Source organism: Schistosoma haematobium, chromosome 3 (genome assembly GCF_000699445.3).
Source record: "Schistosoma haematobium chromosome 3, whole genome shotgun sequence".
Lineage (NCBI taxonomy): Eukaryota > Metazoa > Platyhelminthes > Trematoda > Strigeidida > Schistosomatidae > Schistosoma > Schistosoma haematobium.
The window spans coordinates 25,074,565-25,091,941 of record NC_067198.1 but is presented as its reverse complement, the minus strand read 5'-3'; the positions used below and the strand labels follow the sequence as shown (position 1 = coordinate 25,091,941).

Genomic DNA, 17,377 nt, shown 5'->3' with positions numbered 1-17,377 from the left:
AAATAAGTAAGGAGACAGTAAGACGTCCCTGGCAGTGGGTGCATACGTGTGACCATTTGAGAGCATTTTGAGAGGAAGAACGGGTAATTAAGGGCTAATATGAGGCACTTAAAACCACAGAAAAGTCCCCTTTTACGTTTTTTTGGATATGTTGCTGCAAATCACTTGTCCACTGATACTATTTGATTCCTTAATTCTTCTGTTAGTTATATGGAGTCCTTAAATACAACATATGAGAAGTGAATCTATATTAATAAATATGAATTTCTGTTACAATAAATTGTTCCTCACTGGCTGCTTATGAACCTTCGATGCACTTTCATAATGACTTTTATTTGGTGAAAAATACTCAGTCTATGAGTCCTAATCACTAACTGATATATAAACGACTAACCTCAGTGTACTTTCGACTGATCTACTAGGGCCATTATCCATACGCTTCAATTACTAAACTAGTGTTTTTGTTGTAGTTGCTGAATCAAGGAAGGATAGAATAGAAGTGATCTCGTTCATTTCATTAAAGTCAGCGTTTCAAAATATTAACATAGTTCAAGGAAGTATAATTTTCTTTCAGTTCTTTACTGCTTTTCGAACCATGTTTTTTATTCATCCTCCTTATCGATTTCCTTTCGCTGTGTTATTTTGTTTGGTACGTGATTTTCATCGGTCAATAAGTTGTGTTTTGTCACCAATTCTAACCAAACTCGGTTGAATTACTGTTGAAGGTAGTGTACACTGTAATCCGCATTGGTTACAGTGACGAACACAAAATGTAAAAACATTTTCCGTAATGTGATATATAAAACATTATTGTCTCATATATATATATATATATATATATATATATATATCCCAATCACCTTAACGCCGAATTTGTATTTTAAAGGAAGCTAGCGAAAATGAAAACAGGTAGATTAGTTTTAAAAACAGGTTTACAAATAATGAATATGACGGTTTAAACTGACCTCACATTTGGTTTATCGACACCCATTCCAAAACTTATGGTAGCAACTACTATTGGATAGAAACCGGAAGACCATCCCGTTTGGACGTCTTCTCGCTCAGATTTAGACAACCCTGCGTGGTAGGCTCGTGAAGACAATCCAAGGGAAGTTAACTTTTCTGCCAATCCCTCACAATCAGTACGCGTTCGACAGTAAACGATACCACATCCAAGTTTTGTCTAATCGGAGAGATTACTACGCGATACTAAATGGGAGGCTTACCCAATCACATTTTCGAGACTTGTCCCAACCGATACTTTCGGCAGCGAATTGCAAGACGTCAGCATATACGTCATCAAGTAAGTCACCAAACACAACGTCATAGTAGAGATTTGGCCGGAAAATACTGCATTTGAATTCCTCTAAGTTACCGGCAAAACCAAGTGAACTTATAGGAGAGTAATTCGAAAGTTCACCAAGTCCCAAACATTTGATGATATCCTCACGTACACGAGGTGTAGCAGTTGCAGTAAGTGCTATGCATGGTACGGCTGGGAAAAGTTTGCGACGAATCCTTCCCAAAGCAAGATAAGCAGGCCTAAAATCATGTCCCCATTCTGATACACAATGTGCTTCGTCAACAACGAAATAACTTAAACATGACTTTTCGTATAACTGAGAAATAAGGGAAGAGGAAAAAGGAGTTTGTAGCTGTTCAGGAGTTATGTACAGAAGTTTAGGGTACGATTTTGATCCAAGTGGCGTGCTCATCAGCTGATGAAACAGTTTGCGCCTTTGTGTGTCTGCTGTTCTCGAGTTAATGGTTTCTGCCTGAATGTGAAGTTTTTTTAAATGTGTTAACTGGTCACTTATGAGAGCAAGAAGAGGTGAAACTACGAGGGCGACACCCGAATGCATTACGGATGGGAGCTGAAAGCAAAGCGACTTTCCAGAACCTGTTGGCATTGAAATAAATACATCGTTTTTTCCTAAAAACATCAAGTTATGTTGAGCAGCTTACCCTCGAACACAGAGTGTGTTGCTTGTTCCTGCAACTTGGACTTAAAGTTTTTGAGCTTAAAAATGTCACTTAACGCAGTATATACACCATCTTGGCTGGGTCTTGCCATTTTATGAACCGTGAAGCAAGCTCACAACATAATTGCAACAGCTGTAGTAACGACTCATTCAAAGTGAGCGGTCCCCCACTAAATAGCTTTCGTTTCAAAAATAAAAGAATTGCTAATCTGAATTACTATCCACAGTTCACATTGTATAATAATAGAAATCGGTAACTTTCTAAAATTCTGATTTCATGTGGTCCAACCGGCAATCCCCTTATTTCATGGCTAGATGTGAGATATAAGTCTTAAGATTAGATTATTGGGTGCTTTATGTGCTTCTGCTAACACTCTTGTTGAAATAAATTAGAAATCTAAGTTCGGTACTAACTTTTGAACCTCATAAAATGTGTACTAAATCTAACTACTAGGTAGATATCGTTCTGCACAACGAGTCAACTTATGATCCAGAAGGATGACTCAGGTATTCAGTGTTTGACAACGCTTCTACCAGTAACACCTAATATGATTTGCACCCACCGAGAGAAATCAAAAGACAGTGTCGAGGAGATCGGAAGAGTATATTTGGCGAAGACCAATATATCGGAATTCTCTGATCTAATCTGGTTAGCGATTGCAGTAGCAGTTGAGCACGGCGTTACCACATGTGATCTGGTGCGGATGCCTGACCAAGCGCCTCCAGCTAGATGAGTCCACTAAAACATATCGTCAGCATCCAATGTCGAAAACTTACAGGCCTATTTATTTTGGAGATTTATTTACCGTTACAATCCAAAAAATGCCACAGGTATTTGGAGTTTAATGACACTTTTACATGTAGCACATTTTTAATCGCAAAATGTCAAATGAGTTAAATAAGAAGCCAGAAGTGAAGTAGTTCAAAGATATATTTCTAAGTTATCGAAGCATCGAGAAGCGTTTGACCCAAACTGCAGAATATTTGCATGGGATGAGTAGCACGACATATTTACTCGTGATCTCGTGAAGATGCGTGAATGAAAGCATTTGTGGCATTTTCGCTAACTGATGGTTTCTTTGTACTTGATTGAACACTGATTACGAATTCCAAATATAATACGTTCATTTGTGATCATTTAGTTCTATCTGCAAAATTACTTCAGAAATCCTTAGTGAGCATATGAATTATATTACTTTTAATTATCATAGTTTTAGTAAAACGTCGAAGACACACAGAACTATGTATTTTGAGGATTTATTTACTCCTACGCCTAACTCGACCTCCTTTGTTGTGAGTTAGTGATGACTCTGAGACGTGGTCGGCAAGAAACTTAAACCCAACGAGCTTGTCCTTGGTAAGCAGTATTCTGATAGCTCGCTGTGTTTAGCAGCATCCCGCCGTCCTATGTTATATTAGAGATCATGAGCTACAATGTAACAATAGAAAATGTATGATGTAAAATTTCTGTTTAGCACATGCTTTGACGGTTTTTACATCTTTTGCTGCCTTCTGGGAAAAGAAAAAGGGAAAATTGTAAGTGTATGTCGAAACACACTCGTACGTGTGTAAGGACACAGAACGTGCGAAGAAGGGTAAACGACTGTTATACATGCGTATAGAAAAAATGTGATAGAAAAAAGAAAATTTTGCACAAGGACATTTGGATTTGCTTGTAGGGCAAGTTCAATATCACTGAGTACTAGCCAAACCACCCGGCAGTTGGGGCGACGCTTCTGCTATCGTTAGTTCCGTTATTAGGTTTATGATGAATGACGTTGAATGGTCTTTCATATGCCATCACGTGAGGGCGTCGAAATGAGTTGTGAAAGTACAAAGCGTGTGTACTATATCGTGTGGTAGGTTGAACGAAAAAAATCACTTGATCGCGGTTTAGTGAAAACGCGTTTAACTGAACGAAAGGAGTCAGTGAGACTACTTGTGTAGGAGTTCAGATCCATATTCATTGGAGGAGACGAGGGACATACGAATTATTCCGGAAGTCGGAGTGTCGTTCCATGAACAAAATGAGCTGTAGTGTATCCACTGTCAGCTGCCACTGCATTGCAATTACCGAATAAAACGTGTGGAAGAACGTCAGTCCACTGTGAAACATATGGAGCTGAAAGTAAAGCTTCAAGCTCTTAGTGAAAGCATCCTATCAAACTGTTTGCTTGCTTGGTAGGTAATCTTTTTGAAATGCTTGATTCGTAGTAGCATAGTAAGAAAACAGAATAGCTCAGATTCGGTCTGACGTCTACAGTAAGTGGCGTTAGTTGAAGGGCAGTCAAATTTTGCTGTTCATCGTTCGACGTAGATGGTAACAACTGTTTCAGTAATAATCTTCTTGATGGATATTGCTTCTGTGCATCGTGCAAAGCGGACTACATACGTTAAAAGGTAAGAGAATCCATTGGAATCTGGTAAGGGTCCTATCAAATTCAGATGAACATGATCGCAACAAGCGGCGTGAGTTGTGAAAGAGACCAAAACACATTTGTTGTGCCTAATCAACCTAGATTTCTGGCAGCTTGCACAGGAGCGGCCCCACTCCTTCGTGTCTTTAGTCAAACCAGGCAAACAAAATCACTCTGCTATAAGTTTTCCAGCTTTTCCATTTTCAAGTTTCCCCAGATTTGTAAGTGGGAATCCTCGGAAGTGCCTAGGGAAGTTATACGATACAAGGCATTCGCAAAGACATCGTTTGCCCCAGAAATGTGATGTGTATCTGAAGTATACTGCGAGATAGTAGTCCTGTTGTCGAGATTATCGAGGAGAGTAGTTGTTTGAAAACGAGCTTAGAGAGCAGGTAAGAGGTCTATAGTTGTTAAAGGTCTGCTAAGGGTGTCATAATAGACACTTATTTCGATATGAACCGTCGATGAAAACCCATTGGACAACTAAAGGTGCGATATTTCAAGGTTACAGTTGGATCTGGCTAATCCAGAATGGCCGTCACTTTGTTTTGCAGAAGGCAAATACCTCGATGGTCAATAATGTTTGGTAAAATCTAGGAAGTAGGTTCCGAACTGATATTTTTCAATGCTTATAGTAATGCAGTGTTTTTGCAGTCGTTCGAAAACAAGGTCCAGATGCTGAAGATGTGGTTATCTGCCCTGACGAGATATCAATCAGTCATCAGCATACGCATGTACGAAGTTAGGAATTCGATAAACGTCATCGATTAATTTCTGAAAAGTCTAGGTAGCATTTCTCAAACCGAATGGCATGCGAAAAAAGTCCACATAGGCTGAAAGGTACAATGATAACGATCTTAAAGGTTTGGTAAGACGCCATGGAAATTTGGTTACACGCTTTAACCAAAAAAATTTCGAAAAAAGTAGTCGCGTTTTTCAGGGTAGCTGTCAAATCGTGAATGTTAGGGAAACAAGTGACGGTCATGTATGTTTTTCGCATTCAATCGCCGATGGTCACCTGTTGGAAACCGATCGTTGTTGTCCGTTTTAGGGACCATGATCTAAGGAGATGCTCATTTGCTGTTTGATGGCCGAATGGTCCTTTAGTCTGTCATATGTTGGAATTCGTTTTTAGCCAACCTCACTTTTTGGGTGCTAGTCGACTTTACCGGTGGTCCTGTAGTCGTGATTTGATGCATATCACTGCTGATTGTACGTAATAATTTCGGTCGTGTTTGGTACAGGTTGTAGTAGTTATGGTGTACTTGCTGATAGCATGGATCGATCGTTTGCTTTAGTGTGACAAGGATCAACTACAAGCGGAAAAGGTTACACAAAAAGATAAATAAGTATTTCTGACTACTAACCTGCAAGTTAGTCTACAGAGTTATTCTGAAATGAGACAAGGACTGCCTGTACTCGTTGGGAAAGGTTATACAAGAAGGAATTTCTTAACAGGCTCGTATAAAGGGACCGTTGATCAAGTAACTCTCATACTTAGTAACATTTCTGTTGCCGAGCCATGTCGAAACTCAAAATTATTGAAAAGCTGATCTGACATTTGTCGGTTTGTTAGGTCCTTGCGCTTGAAGACAACCTTCTTTACAGTGTTGTAAGGTTCAGAAACGTCGCTAGTAAACACACTTGATGTGACGTACCTGTAGTCAGATTCTATGTAGCAGAACTTCGCTTTGATATTGTGGGTCAGTATGGAATGAGTTGAAGGGTGAGCGGTGAAAGAGTCTTAAACAACCTAGGTGTATGTACCATCATAATGAGGGTAGGATATACAAATGAAAGAAAATAATCTGAAAATACAAAAGCAGTATCACTATCTCACGCAAACAGACATAGTTGGTTCATTTTAAACTTCACTGGCCTCGTATTCATAAAAAGCGATTAGGAATACTTATAACAAGGACACCTTTGTCTTTTTCAACGGTATGATGTACCAATCAGTCAGGTTAAACGTATTTGCAATAGTTCTATTTAACATTTCCAGAAGTTTCACGTTTATTCCAACAATATAAAACCATTCCGAAATAAAGTTGGGGCGTCGGTCGAATACTGCAAGGTTGCATGTATATTCTTGAAAGCCATGTACTTTATGTTATCCAAACCTATATAAGTGTTTATTTATCTCCTACGTCGCTCACCTGATGTAAACATAGTGTAAAATATAAATAAATTATTTGCTTAAGGCCAAAGGGATGTAGCATGCGCAGGATTTAACAACACTACTGTCAGAATCGCATCTAGCGAACGATTTCAAATTAAATAAACCAGATTTTAAAAATGATCAAAGAGGAAGAAATATCTGGATTAAGGTTTGAGGTAGGTCATGAGGGGCATCAAACAATGATCCGTTCACACAATGGAACGCAAGCAACCTAGTAACGTTTGAGTAGTTCGCTTGACAGCCCATATGCTTGGCAAGATCTGGCATTCCAAAATAAGTACCCAGTTGTAATTATTTGATTTTGGCTGTAATAAACACCGTAAGTAGGATTCTACTGCTTCTGATTCAATTATCCTATTTAATTGCCCTGTAAATTACAAGCATCACACTTAACATGAGTCCAGGACTGCGTGACGAATGTTAAAAATGCGCTTTTCAGATTATACAGTTCGATCTAATACAACATATGCCTGCTCGGTTGCATTATAAACCTCAAGTGTAAAGATAAGAAAACAAAAATCTGTGAGACGATCTTTTTCAAAGACAGGAAGGTAATATCTATATTTCGGCTTGTAACATGGTCCGAGTATGTATATAAGGGGAGTACACTTGGTGACTCTCTTGCTAACGAGCACATTTATCGACCACATACTATGTAACTTCCCCATGTGCTATTCTTCTGGACTTATCTTGGTGATTTCCTTCTTATTCGCAGAACAAGCACCGGATTTAAGCCTAAACCGGAAAATTATCCCAATGGATAGATTGTTGTATTGTGGAGATAACTCTAACAAGCTCATTTTGTAAATAGTTTTTAATATTATTTGTATTTATTTTGTCAATTTTTCACTGTATGTACATTCATCATTAAATGACTGTACGTGTTGTTTTAGTCATTGACCTTGAAGACACTTTCCGTTGAACTACTACATAGCGTGACATATTCGTGCTGGTTAACAAATACATTACTACTCACGCATTCCTCGTTCTATCTTCATTTGTGATTGAGTTAATGGAAGTTTAAATCAAATACTATCTACATTTATAGACTATAATCGGAATATATCACATCCTACGTTGGACTATATCGCTAGAGAGTTCACCAACCTGCTCAGAGTCATCAAGCATTTATAATTGTGGATTTACATTACTGGACTTAATCAGAACACGCAACGTTTGGACAATTTAAGTAACGTCCTTAATTATTATTGTATTTGTAACATTTAACTTGTATATATTAATATTACTATTGATTGTTATTAACTTTGTTGATACCTTTTGCGTTTATATATTGTCTGGTCCACCACAATTATTTGGTGAGCCTCGTGTTTATCCTAACGGTTATTTTGTTTTTCATTTCATACAATTTACTGGCTTATTTTTTTTCTCGTAATGTCCTCTTTCACTAAACTCATTGATATGGATTCGCCTCCAGTAACAACTTTTGTCTCATTGTCGAACTCTCCCGAAAATAATTTTAGTCCAGTTAATTCTGTCTCAGAATTCAGACTCCCAACTTATGGAGCTAATAATCCCAGAGTCTGGTTTGCTCAAATTGAAGCTTTATTCATGGCTAGAGGCATAAGATCTCAGGCATCAAAGTATGCATACGTAGTCGGCGCACTTCCTATCGAGATTGCCGCTGAAGTTGGTGATTTAATCGATCACGTGCCAGAATCTGAACCATATGATAAGATAAAAGCAGCAGTTATTCAACGCACCACGGTCTCAGATGAGAAAAGGCTACAACAGTTGTTAACATCTTGTGAGTTGGGTGATAAAAGACCCTCGCAACTTCTCCGCCACATGAAACAACTCGCCGGTCCATACGAGCTAGACGAAGCCCTCCTAAAGCAAATGTGGTTTCAAAGATTACCACACAGCGTTCGACAAATTCTCAGTGTTTCAGGGAAATCCGTCGCACTTGATGACTTAGCCGACATGGCAGATAAAATGATGGAAGTATACCACGACAATCACTGTGTGAACTCATTGCAACCACCTGGACCAACAGATATTAGCTGTTTAGCCTCCTTTCAAAAGCAGTTAACACAATTAACGAGCCAGCTGGCGTCACTGCAATCGACCATAGCAACCATCCAAGCTAGACAATCGAGATCCCCCTCCAGACGAAGATCTTTTTCTAGACAACGGTCTCGGTCACCGAAGCGAACATTTAATGTTTGTTGGTACCACCAAAAATACGGCACCAAAGCACGGCGTTGTACACGACCGTGCACATTTTCTGCGTCTGACACAGAAAATCAGGGAAACGACCCGGCCAGACAGTGATGGCGGCGCCTGTTTCTGGCCACTACCCGAGCCGTCTATTTCATGTCAGGGATCGAATTTCGGGCTCAGATTTTTTGGTCGATACAGGAGCCGAAATCAGCATTATCCCATTACAGCTCTCTCAACGACGGCACCCTCAGAGTACTAAATTGTCTCTAGTCGCAGCCAATAACACAGTCATTAAAACTTATGGCGAGCAATCACTTATTTTAGATCTCGGTCTCCGGAGACGTTTCACATGGGTTTTCATCGTAGCTGAAATCAAACAACCCATTATCGGGGCCGATTTTCTCGGTGCTTACAACCTACTTGTAGATATGGCAAAAAAGAAACTAATCGACAAAAACACAAGCTTACAGGTCAGTGGCACAACTATCTCCAGTTACGAAATTCATGGAGTCCGTATGTTAAGACCTGAAAACAAAATTTTCACCGATATCCTATCGAATTATGAAAGTATAACCAGAGCTGATTACCAAAACGAATGCTCCACACATCGTGTCCAACACAGTATTACTACTACAGGACCACCTATTCGCGCCAGGGCGAGAAGACTCCCTCCAAACAAGTTGCAGTTCGCTAAGAGAGAATTCGAACATATGATGCAACTTGGGATAATCAGACAATCTAACAGTCCTTGGGCCTCGCCGCTGCATATGGTTCTCAAGAAAGATCAAGACTGGCGCCCATGTGGAGATTATCGCCGATTGAATAACCAGATTATCCCAGACCGGTATCCGATCCCTCACCTGCATGATTTTTCTTTAAATCTACATGGAAAACAGATTTTTTCAAAGTTAGATCTAGTCCGAGCATACCGTCAAATACCGATGGCACCTGAGGATATCGAGAAAACAGCTGTAATCACACCTTTTGGCTTGTTTGAATTCTTGAGGATGCCTTTCGGACTAAAAACGCCGCTCAAACCTTCCAGAGATTTATGGACGAAGTAACTAGAGGTCTGGATTTCGTATTTGTCTATATCGACGATGTTTTAATCGCTAGTTCTTCCATTGACGAACATGTTCAACACCTACACACGCTTTTTGAACGTTTCAAAAGTTATGGTGTTGTAATCAACCCTTCGAAGTGTATATTTGGCGCCTCATCTCTGGAATTCCTGGGACACCACATTGATTCCCAAGGAATTAAACCACTTGAAGAGAAAGTCAAAGCCATCTCCAGCTATCCAGAACCAACCTCAGTAAAATCACTACGCCGTTTTCTTGGAACATGTAATTTTTATCGACGATTTCTACCAAATTGTGCCGATGTACTACAGCCATTGACAGATTTACTGAAAAACGATAAATCAGGTACCAAGAAAGAAAAGAACCAAATATTCAAGTTACCTTCCGATGCCAAAGTAGCATTTGAAAAAGCTAAATCCATGATTGCTAATGCTACCATGCTCCAACACCTAAATACTGACCCCACAACACTGTTGATCCTATGCACGGATGCTTCACAAAAAGCCGTAGGGGCAGTATTACAACAGCGGGTGAACAACACGATTACCCCCATTGCCTTTTTCTCCAAGAGATTATCGCCAGCACAAGAACGTTATAGTACTTTTGGACGCGAACTCTTAGCTATGTATTTAGCAGTAAAACATTTCAACTTTTTGCTACAGGGTCGTGATTTCATCATTATGACAGATCATAAACCCCTTTGCCATTCTTTTAGCACATCGTATGACAAACACTCCCCACGAGAAGCAAGACAACTTGATTATATCTCACAATTTACCACAGACATCAGGTTTATCAAAGGTCACTCGAACATTGTTGCAGACGCACTATCTAGGAGGGATATCAATACGATGGTACTCAATCATGACATCAGCCTTGAAACCTTGGCTAAATTACAAGCAGACGATGCAGAATTAAAAGTCTGCAAAGAAAAGTTTAGCTTAGACCTCAAACCTGTACCTATTCCCCTTTCAGACGAATTCATCATGTGCGACACTTCAACAGGCAACAATCGTCCGTTTGTCCCACATGCTTGCCGACGAAAAATATTCCAGCATTTGCATGGTCTTTCACATCCAGGCATCAGAGCAACAACAAAGCTCATTACCGAACGTTTTGTGTGGCCTAAAATCAACTCGGATGTTAAACGTTGGACACGTAACTGTCTCCAGTGCCAACGCAGTAAGACGCAAAAACACACCTACAGTCCAATTGGGAAGTTCCCTATCCCTGACAAACGCTTCCAGCACGTGCATTTAGATTTAGTTGGGCCTCTGCCACCATCAAACTCTTTCACACATATCCTCACCGCAATAGATAGGTTCACAAGATGGGCCATAGCATGCCCCATTAAAGACACATCGGCAGAGACAGTGGCTTCAGTTTTCCTCGACCGCTGGATATCCAACTTTGGCGTACCATCAACAATCACAACAGATCGCGGTCCCCAATTCCAATCCGTTCTATTTAACGAGTTCACTAAACTTCTTGGAGTAAATCATGTTAAAACGACAGCTTATCATCCGGCAGCTAATGGCATGGTTGAAAGATTCCATCGCCAACTAAAAAGCTCTCTGATGGCACAACCGGACCCTTCAAAATGGAGCGATGCTTTACCGCTCGTTCTCCTTGGGATTCGCTCGTCTGTAAACGAAGACATCGGATGCACGGCCGCTGAACTAGTCTATGGCACGACACTAACGTTACCAGGACAACTGGTCAAGAATGAAACCACAACACCAGGAGACCCTTCTCGTTTTGTAAGCAGATTACTACAAATGATGCAGAGCATCAGAGCAATATCACCTCGAGAATACGACAACCGAGTCCATCTCGATAAACATTTAGAAACGTGCAAATTTGTTTTTGTCCGAGTAGACGCGGTGAAAAAGCCACTGACACCACCATATGAAGGCTCTTATAAAGTAATAAAACGCACTGACAAATATTTCATTATCAACAAAAATGGGAACCATGAGACAATTTCTATAGACCGAATAAAACCAGCTTCCTACGAAGTCCCTCATGACACAGAAGACAATACTGCGAACAAACAATCACTCCCATCTATTGCTAAGAAACAAGAGGAAGAGGAAAAACTTAGCACTACACCCTCTTGTTTAACACGTTCTGGGAGACTTATAAAAAAACCAAAGCGTTACGTACATTTTGCCATATAAAAAAACTAAAACAATCAAAGCAAACAATTGTCGAGGACCTACACTATCAATCCCATCTAAAAAAAATTTTTTTTTAACAGTGTATATGATTAATCACATTTTCCCACAATTATTCGTTTTGTCACTTTTTCAAAAAAAAAAAATTTGTCACAAAAATAAACGGTTCAATTTTGTTTGTGTGTGTGTGGGTCATTAACAGTTTTACACATTATCATTGTTAGCTAAACAAGACATTAAATGACAGTATATTCGTTTTTTTGTGTGTTTGTTATTCTGTGACATCACTGTTATTTTTTTCACTCGATAACACACGGTATGTCTCACTAATATACATATCATACGCATCTCCACATCTTTGTTGGTTATAACTGTAAATATTATTTTTTTTTAATATACATATCATATTCTCACATTTTTGTTGTTATTATAACCAGTGTTACCTCCGGACACTCTGGGGGGAGCTATGTGGAGATAACTCTAACAAGCTCATTTTGTAAATAGTTTTTAATATTATTTGTATTTATTTTGTCAATTTTTCACTGTATGTACATTCATCATTAAATGACTGTACGTGTTGTTTTAGTCATTGACCTTGAAGACACTTTCCGTTGAACTACTACATAGCGTGACATATTCGTGCTGGTTAACAAATACATTACTACTCACGCATTCCTCGTTCTATCTTCATTTGTGATTGAGTTAATGGAAGTTTAAATCAAATACTATCTACATTTATAGACTATAATCGGAATATATCACATCCTACGTTGGACTATATCGCTAGAGAGTTCACCAACCTGCTCAGAGTCATCAAGCATTTATAATTGTGGATTTACATTACTGGACTTAATCAGAACACGCAACGTTTGGACAATTTAAGTAACGTCCTTAATTATTATTGTATTTGTAACATTTAACTTGTATATATTAATATTACTATTGATTGTTATTAACTTTGTTGATACCTTTTGCGTTTATATATTGTCTGGTCCACCACAGTATGTCATACGTACAGTTAAAACAAGCTCCTGTAACACATTATCTGATTCTGTACCATAGATTTCTACCATCTTCTCGCTGATTGAGCTGACAGTTCTAAAACTTTAGATTTCATGTCAAATGAAGACAACTTCCAGGTGCTCGTATGGTAGAATAGTGTACAAAAGATATGAGGGACTGTTGATGTTCAATATCATGGATTTAGTGGGCAGCTCACCTCTCAAGTAGGACTTTTAATGGATAAAGTGATTGAAGTGAAACAGTTCATAGATATTTAAAATTCACTTTTTCATCTTTCGCTTATTACGGAATATTTTGTTCGGTAGAAAAACAGGTTCAAAAATGTACCTTCTGAAAAAGTTACTACATGACAGGCTAACTTCGCAAGAAATATCGTGGTAATGTGATACCAGAGAAAAAAAACTAAGCTTTTCATCTTCTCATATTTCAAAACTACTGAAAGTTCTTCTTACCAATCTGTAAAGATTCGAGGACTATATAGAAATATTTCTACTGGTTCTTTCAAATAGTGTAAGATCAAATCCATTCTTCTCGAAATTGGGGCAAAAACTAAACTAACCATGCTTAAAAGGTGTTTCGGCAGTTCAGAAATGTTCTTCGATGTTTTTTGAACAGAATTTTGAGGAAATGCCGAGCTCATCGTCTGTGTTATCGGTTGTGTGCAACACGAAAGTTGCACATATTTATGCAATACCACAATTTTTATGTAGGGATTGTCCCAAACCATTACGGTGGTTTACATGACAAAGTTTCAAAAATTGAACAAATTCCTATTTATACATACTTTTGATATCATTCGCTGTCACTTAGTTTTCTTTTTACATAATTGTAAATTTGAGTCATCATCACTGATTCATATTCATTCGAATATAGATAATTACTTTATTGGGTTAAACTCTGAATACTCAGTGCATTTTGAGAGATGTTCGACTGCCAATCAACCGAGGATTATTAATAACTATAAATAAACACATTTGAAGTATTTAACTGTAAATCAATCATTCACTTCAATCAGTGAACACAAACAACATACCAAGTGTTGATATCATCTAAATTTACTTATAGCTTTGCAGTATAACCTGTTGATTACCTCCTAAAAGACTTTCATTTACATTATATTAATTTGTCAGTAAGTTCATATGACCAGCAAAACATGAAAGGAAACTGTTCTATGTCGGCCAAAATATCTCAAGGATGTGTGAAAGTTAGTTTAGCAACTGATACAAGCTTTCATTGGAATATTCGAGATTGGGGTACCTACCTAACCGCCCAATGTCTTAGGCAATTACGCAAGTTGTTATAGTCAAAACTCACAATTATTCGGTTATGAAAAGTTTGACTTGAATTCTTCATATTACAAGCTTTGGCTCATAGCATGCCAAGTTCACTTCAGTTCTCTACAACTATCTTCGGTTATCATGTAACACCTGCTTTCATCAACTATTGCTAGCTTATTCTTATTTTAGGCAAGAAAAATATCACTTGGATAGCTCAGTTCAAAAGATATTGAAATTAATCATACCACGGGATCGTAGTTCAACAGTAAATAATAAACAAAGGAATCATTTACAGTACTTTCCATTGATCTTGTTAGAGATGAAAACAAAATGTGTAACATACAGTTTAGGATAATGAACTAAGTAGGTCAAATTTAAAACTGAAGACTATAAGAATCCAGTTGTTTCAAATGAAAAGTGATACGAATCCTCAACCCATATTTGTTATGTCACATCAATGATGTGATAACTTAATCGCAGTTAAAACCAGTAAAATGTCAACAATTTTTAATTCTGTAAAGAAAACACTAATCTGTCTTTCAGCTAAAATCAATTTTATCAAATTATTCTTAGAAAAAGCGATATAAACATTCAGATATATAAAAACTGACTGATTAGCAACAAGCAAAAAGAGTGAAGCTGAATAAAGAAATCAAAGAAAAGATGCGCTTTTATAAGTCACAAAAAAAATAAATAATCAGAAATAAACACGAAGATAATGATAAACCGTTAGAAATAGTCTGAAAGTTAAAACGAACAAAAAAATGAAGTTGCAAAAAATAATAATTACACAGAGTTTTGATGTTTCGTTTTATTTAGGGATATGCAAGTAGAAGAGATTGAATATATATATATATATATATATATATATCGCGGAACAGTTCATATCCTATTCTTATTTGTCACATTACAACGTTCTAAAGGGTGTGATAGCCATGCAAAAGTAATTACATTTTAAAGTTTATGGCTTAGCAGTACAATCGACAGAGTATATTAAATGCATGTGCATTGAGACTAGATTTTAGAGACAAGATAATAAGTGAAAAACTTACGAAGGTGGAAATATACTAACTAACAAAATTAAAGAGAAAAAGAAAAGATGAATACACATAAACGCTGACATATTAAGAAATCTGATTTTTTTTTATACAAAAATTTTTCGATATTCAACTGATCTACTTCAAGAGAAATATTCACAAAAATAAATCAAAAATCAGAAGCGAAAGACTTCTCAAATGATCAATCATAAACTTTTTGTTAGCTAACGATTACATGCAAAGAAAATCATCAACATGTACAGAAGTCAAAATATTATTGAAAACTGGATAATGATGAAAGAAGTTTTTTATCCCTTTCTGAGTAATTTACATAAACATTTTGTGCAGTATCAGATATTTCAAAAATAAGTTTGGCTTAATAATGTTAAATCACAAGGCTCTAGTAATTGAAGTACACAAACGTGCTATCATACATGTGTGCATAATTATGAGCATATAAGTATACAAAAACACATTTGAATTGACATATGGAATCAATGTATCATCCATTAACAACAGAAAACTCTTACTTCCTGTTGTTTTGTATTTCAATGATGTTGAGAATTCAAAGAGAAGACGAAGAAATAATTTGAAACAGCTTAACGATTCATATATGACTGAAAGAGCCCTGTAGACGTAGATACTAAAAGAAAAAAGAACAAAAGAAAACTGCTTATACAAATATTTTAAAAAAAGAAGCATTAAATTAGATTAAAGTATGATAATTCAATATTCAACTTAAAATTACTGATTAATCAGTTGAAAATCATAAAAGCACCAAAGCTTAATAAAATGTTAAATTCATGATTAAGTAGACCAGTAGCAACAAAGTTAGTAATACACATTATAACAAACAGCAATATTTAAGATTTGTACAAGATGAATAGATTAGCCGTTCAACATGGGTTGACCAGTTTGAAGACATGTACTTATTATGAATAAGTAAAGTTAACTAAATAAAATTATCTAACATACATTTTATTAAGTATTGCAATACAAAAACAAAACAGAACACAATTCGCACAGTATTTCTGAGTGCATGATTAGTAATTAAGACTTTAGCAGTATCACTAACGTTCACAAACTCGAAGCGTAATAAAAAATAGTGTTGAAAATAAGTGAATATCAGTTATATTAAATCGTTTCTATGAATTGAAGATCATAACATAAAAGTTGAACGAACATTGAAATTCTAAAGGAAAATATTGTTGAGTGTTATCATTAGAAAGGAACAAGCGAATTCATAATTAAAAGTCCGTTTGTACAGTCGCGATTTGATTGAATTCGGGATAGAAATAAATCAAGGTGTAAAGGTTATTGGTACAGTTCTTAACAGGGTTTCGTGTATATATTATGAATAGACCCATGCCAGGATGAAACGAATGTCCGGCGATTTTCTGATGTCCAACTTAATCAATGATAAGAGCTAAATTTAAATCCTTTAGTATTGGATAGAAGACAATATATAATACCTGTAAACGAAGTATAGTCTGTCAACACAATTAATGTAGATAAGTTGTTTAGTTTTACCTTTTCGGCTTATATTTAGCAAATAACGTAATCGAGAAAGTATTAGTGAATAAATTACTTCTATTAATAAGTTTCACTTAAATTCCTGTGCTATTGATCAGTCTATACTGCAATACATACATGGAAAACTGCGAATCCAAATAAAAGAGTGGATTTTAAGGTCTGTATGCCTAATATTGTTTATTTTGGTGTACGGGCACGCTATCTTTTTTAAACATAGCAACAGGCATCCAGTATTAAACAATTAACCTATACATCTAAAACAAAATAACAAAGTTGTCAATATTCTGATGAATTCATTAAGTCTATTGACGATTAATCTGCTTAATATAGAGATCGTAAATGATATAGACTGAACTAAACAATAATGGTATGGATTAATTCCTGCTTTATTTTTTTCGGAAACATAAACTTTCTATTAAGTTCTTGAAGATCCACTGAAATCACTCTAGTTTATTTAAATGCTCACTTATTCGACAATTACAAGGGATT

General features: G+C 36.9%; 2 protein-coding genes across 3 annotated transcripts in view; both read right to left on the bottom strand.

Moving 5' to 3' along the window:
* Positions 1 to 2,225, bottom strand: part of RECQL5 (ATP-dependent DNA helicase Q5) — a 34,551-nt gene extending 32,326 nt beyond the window's left edge. The window contains exons 1-3 of the mRNA XM_035733064.2: positions 1,966 to 2,225; positions 1,227 to 1,933; positions 966 to 1,183 (exon numbers count right to left, since the gene is read on the bottom strand). Of these exons, the coding sequence (XP_035589598.2) occupies positions 966 to 1,183; positions 1,227 to 1,933; positions 1,966 to 2,074 (1,034 nt within the window). The 5' untranslated portion in view covers positions 2,075 to 2,225. The remainder of the gene's footprint in view (positions 1 to 965; positions 1,184 to 1,226; positions 1,934 to 1,965) is intronic.
* A 10,787-nt stretch (positions 2,226 to 13,012) lies between these two features.
* SHOC2_1 (soc-2 suppressor of clear) overlaps positions 13,013 to 17,377 on the bottom strand; it is a 46,081-nt gene continuing 41,716 nt past the window's right edge. For both annotated transcript variants that reach the window (XM_051213389.1, XM_051213390.1), the window contains one exon: positions 13,013 to 15,998. Coding sequence is in view for 1 of the 2 variants with exons in the window: in XM_051213390.1 (XP_051069366.1) it covers positions 15,963 to 15,998 (36 nt within the window). In the remaining variant the exon portion in view is untranslated. The remainder of the gene's footprint in view (positions 15,999 to 17,377) is intronic.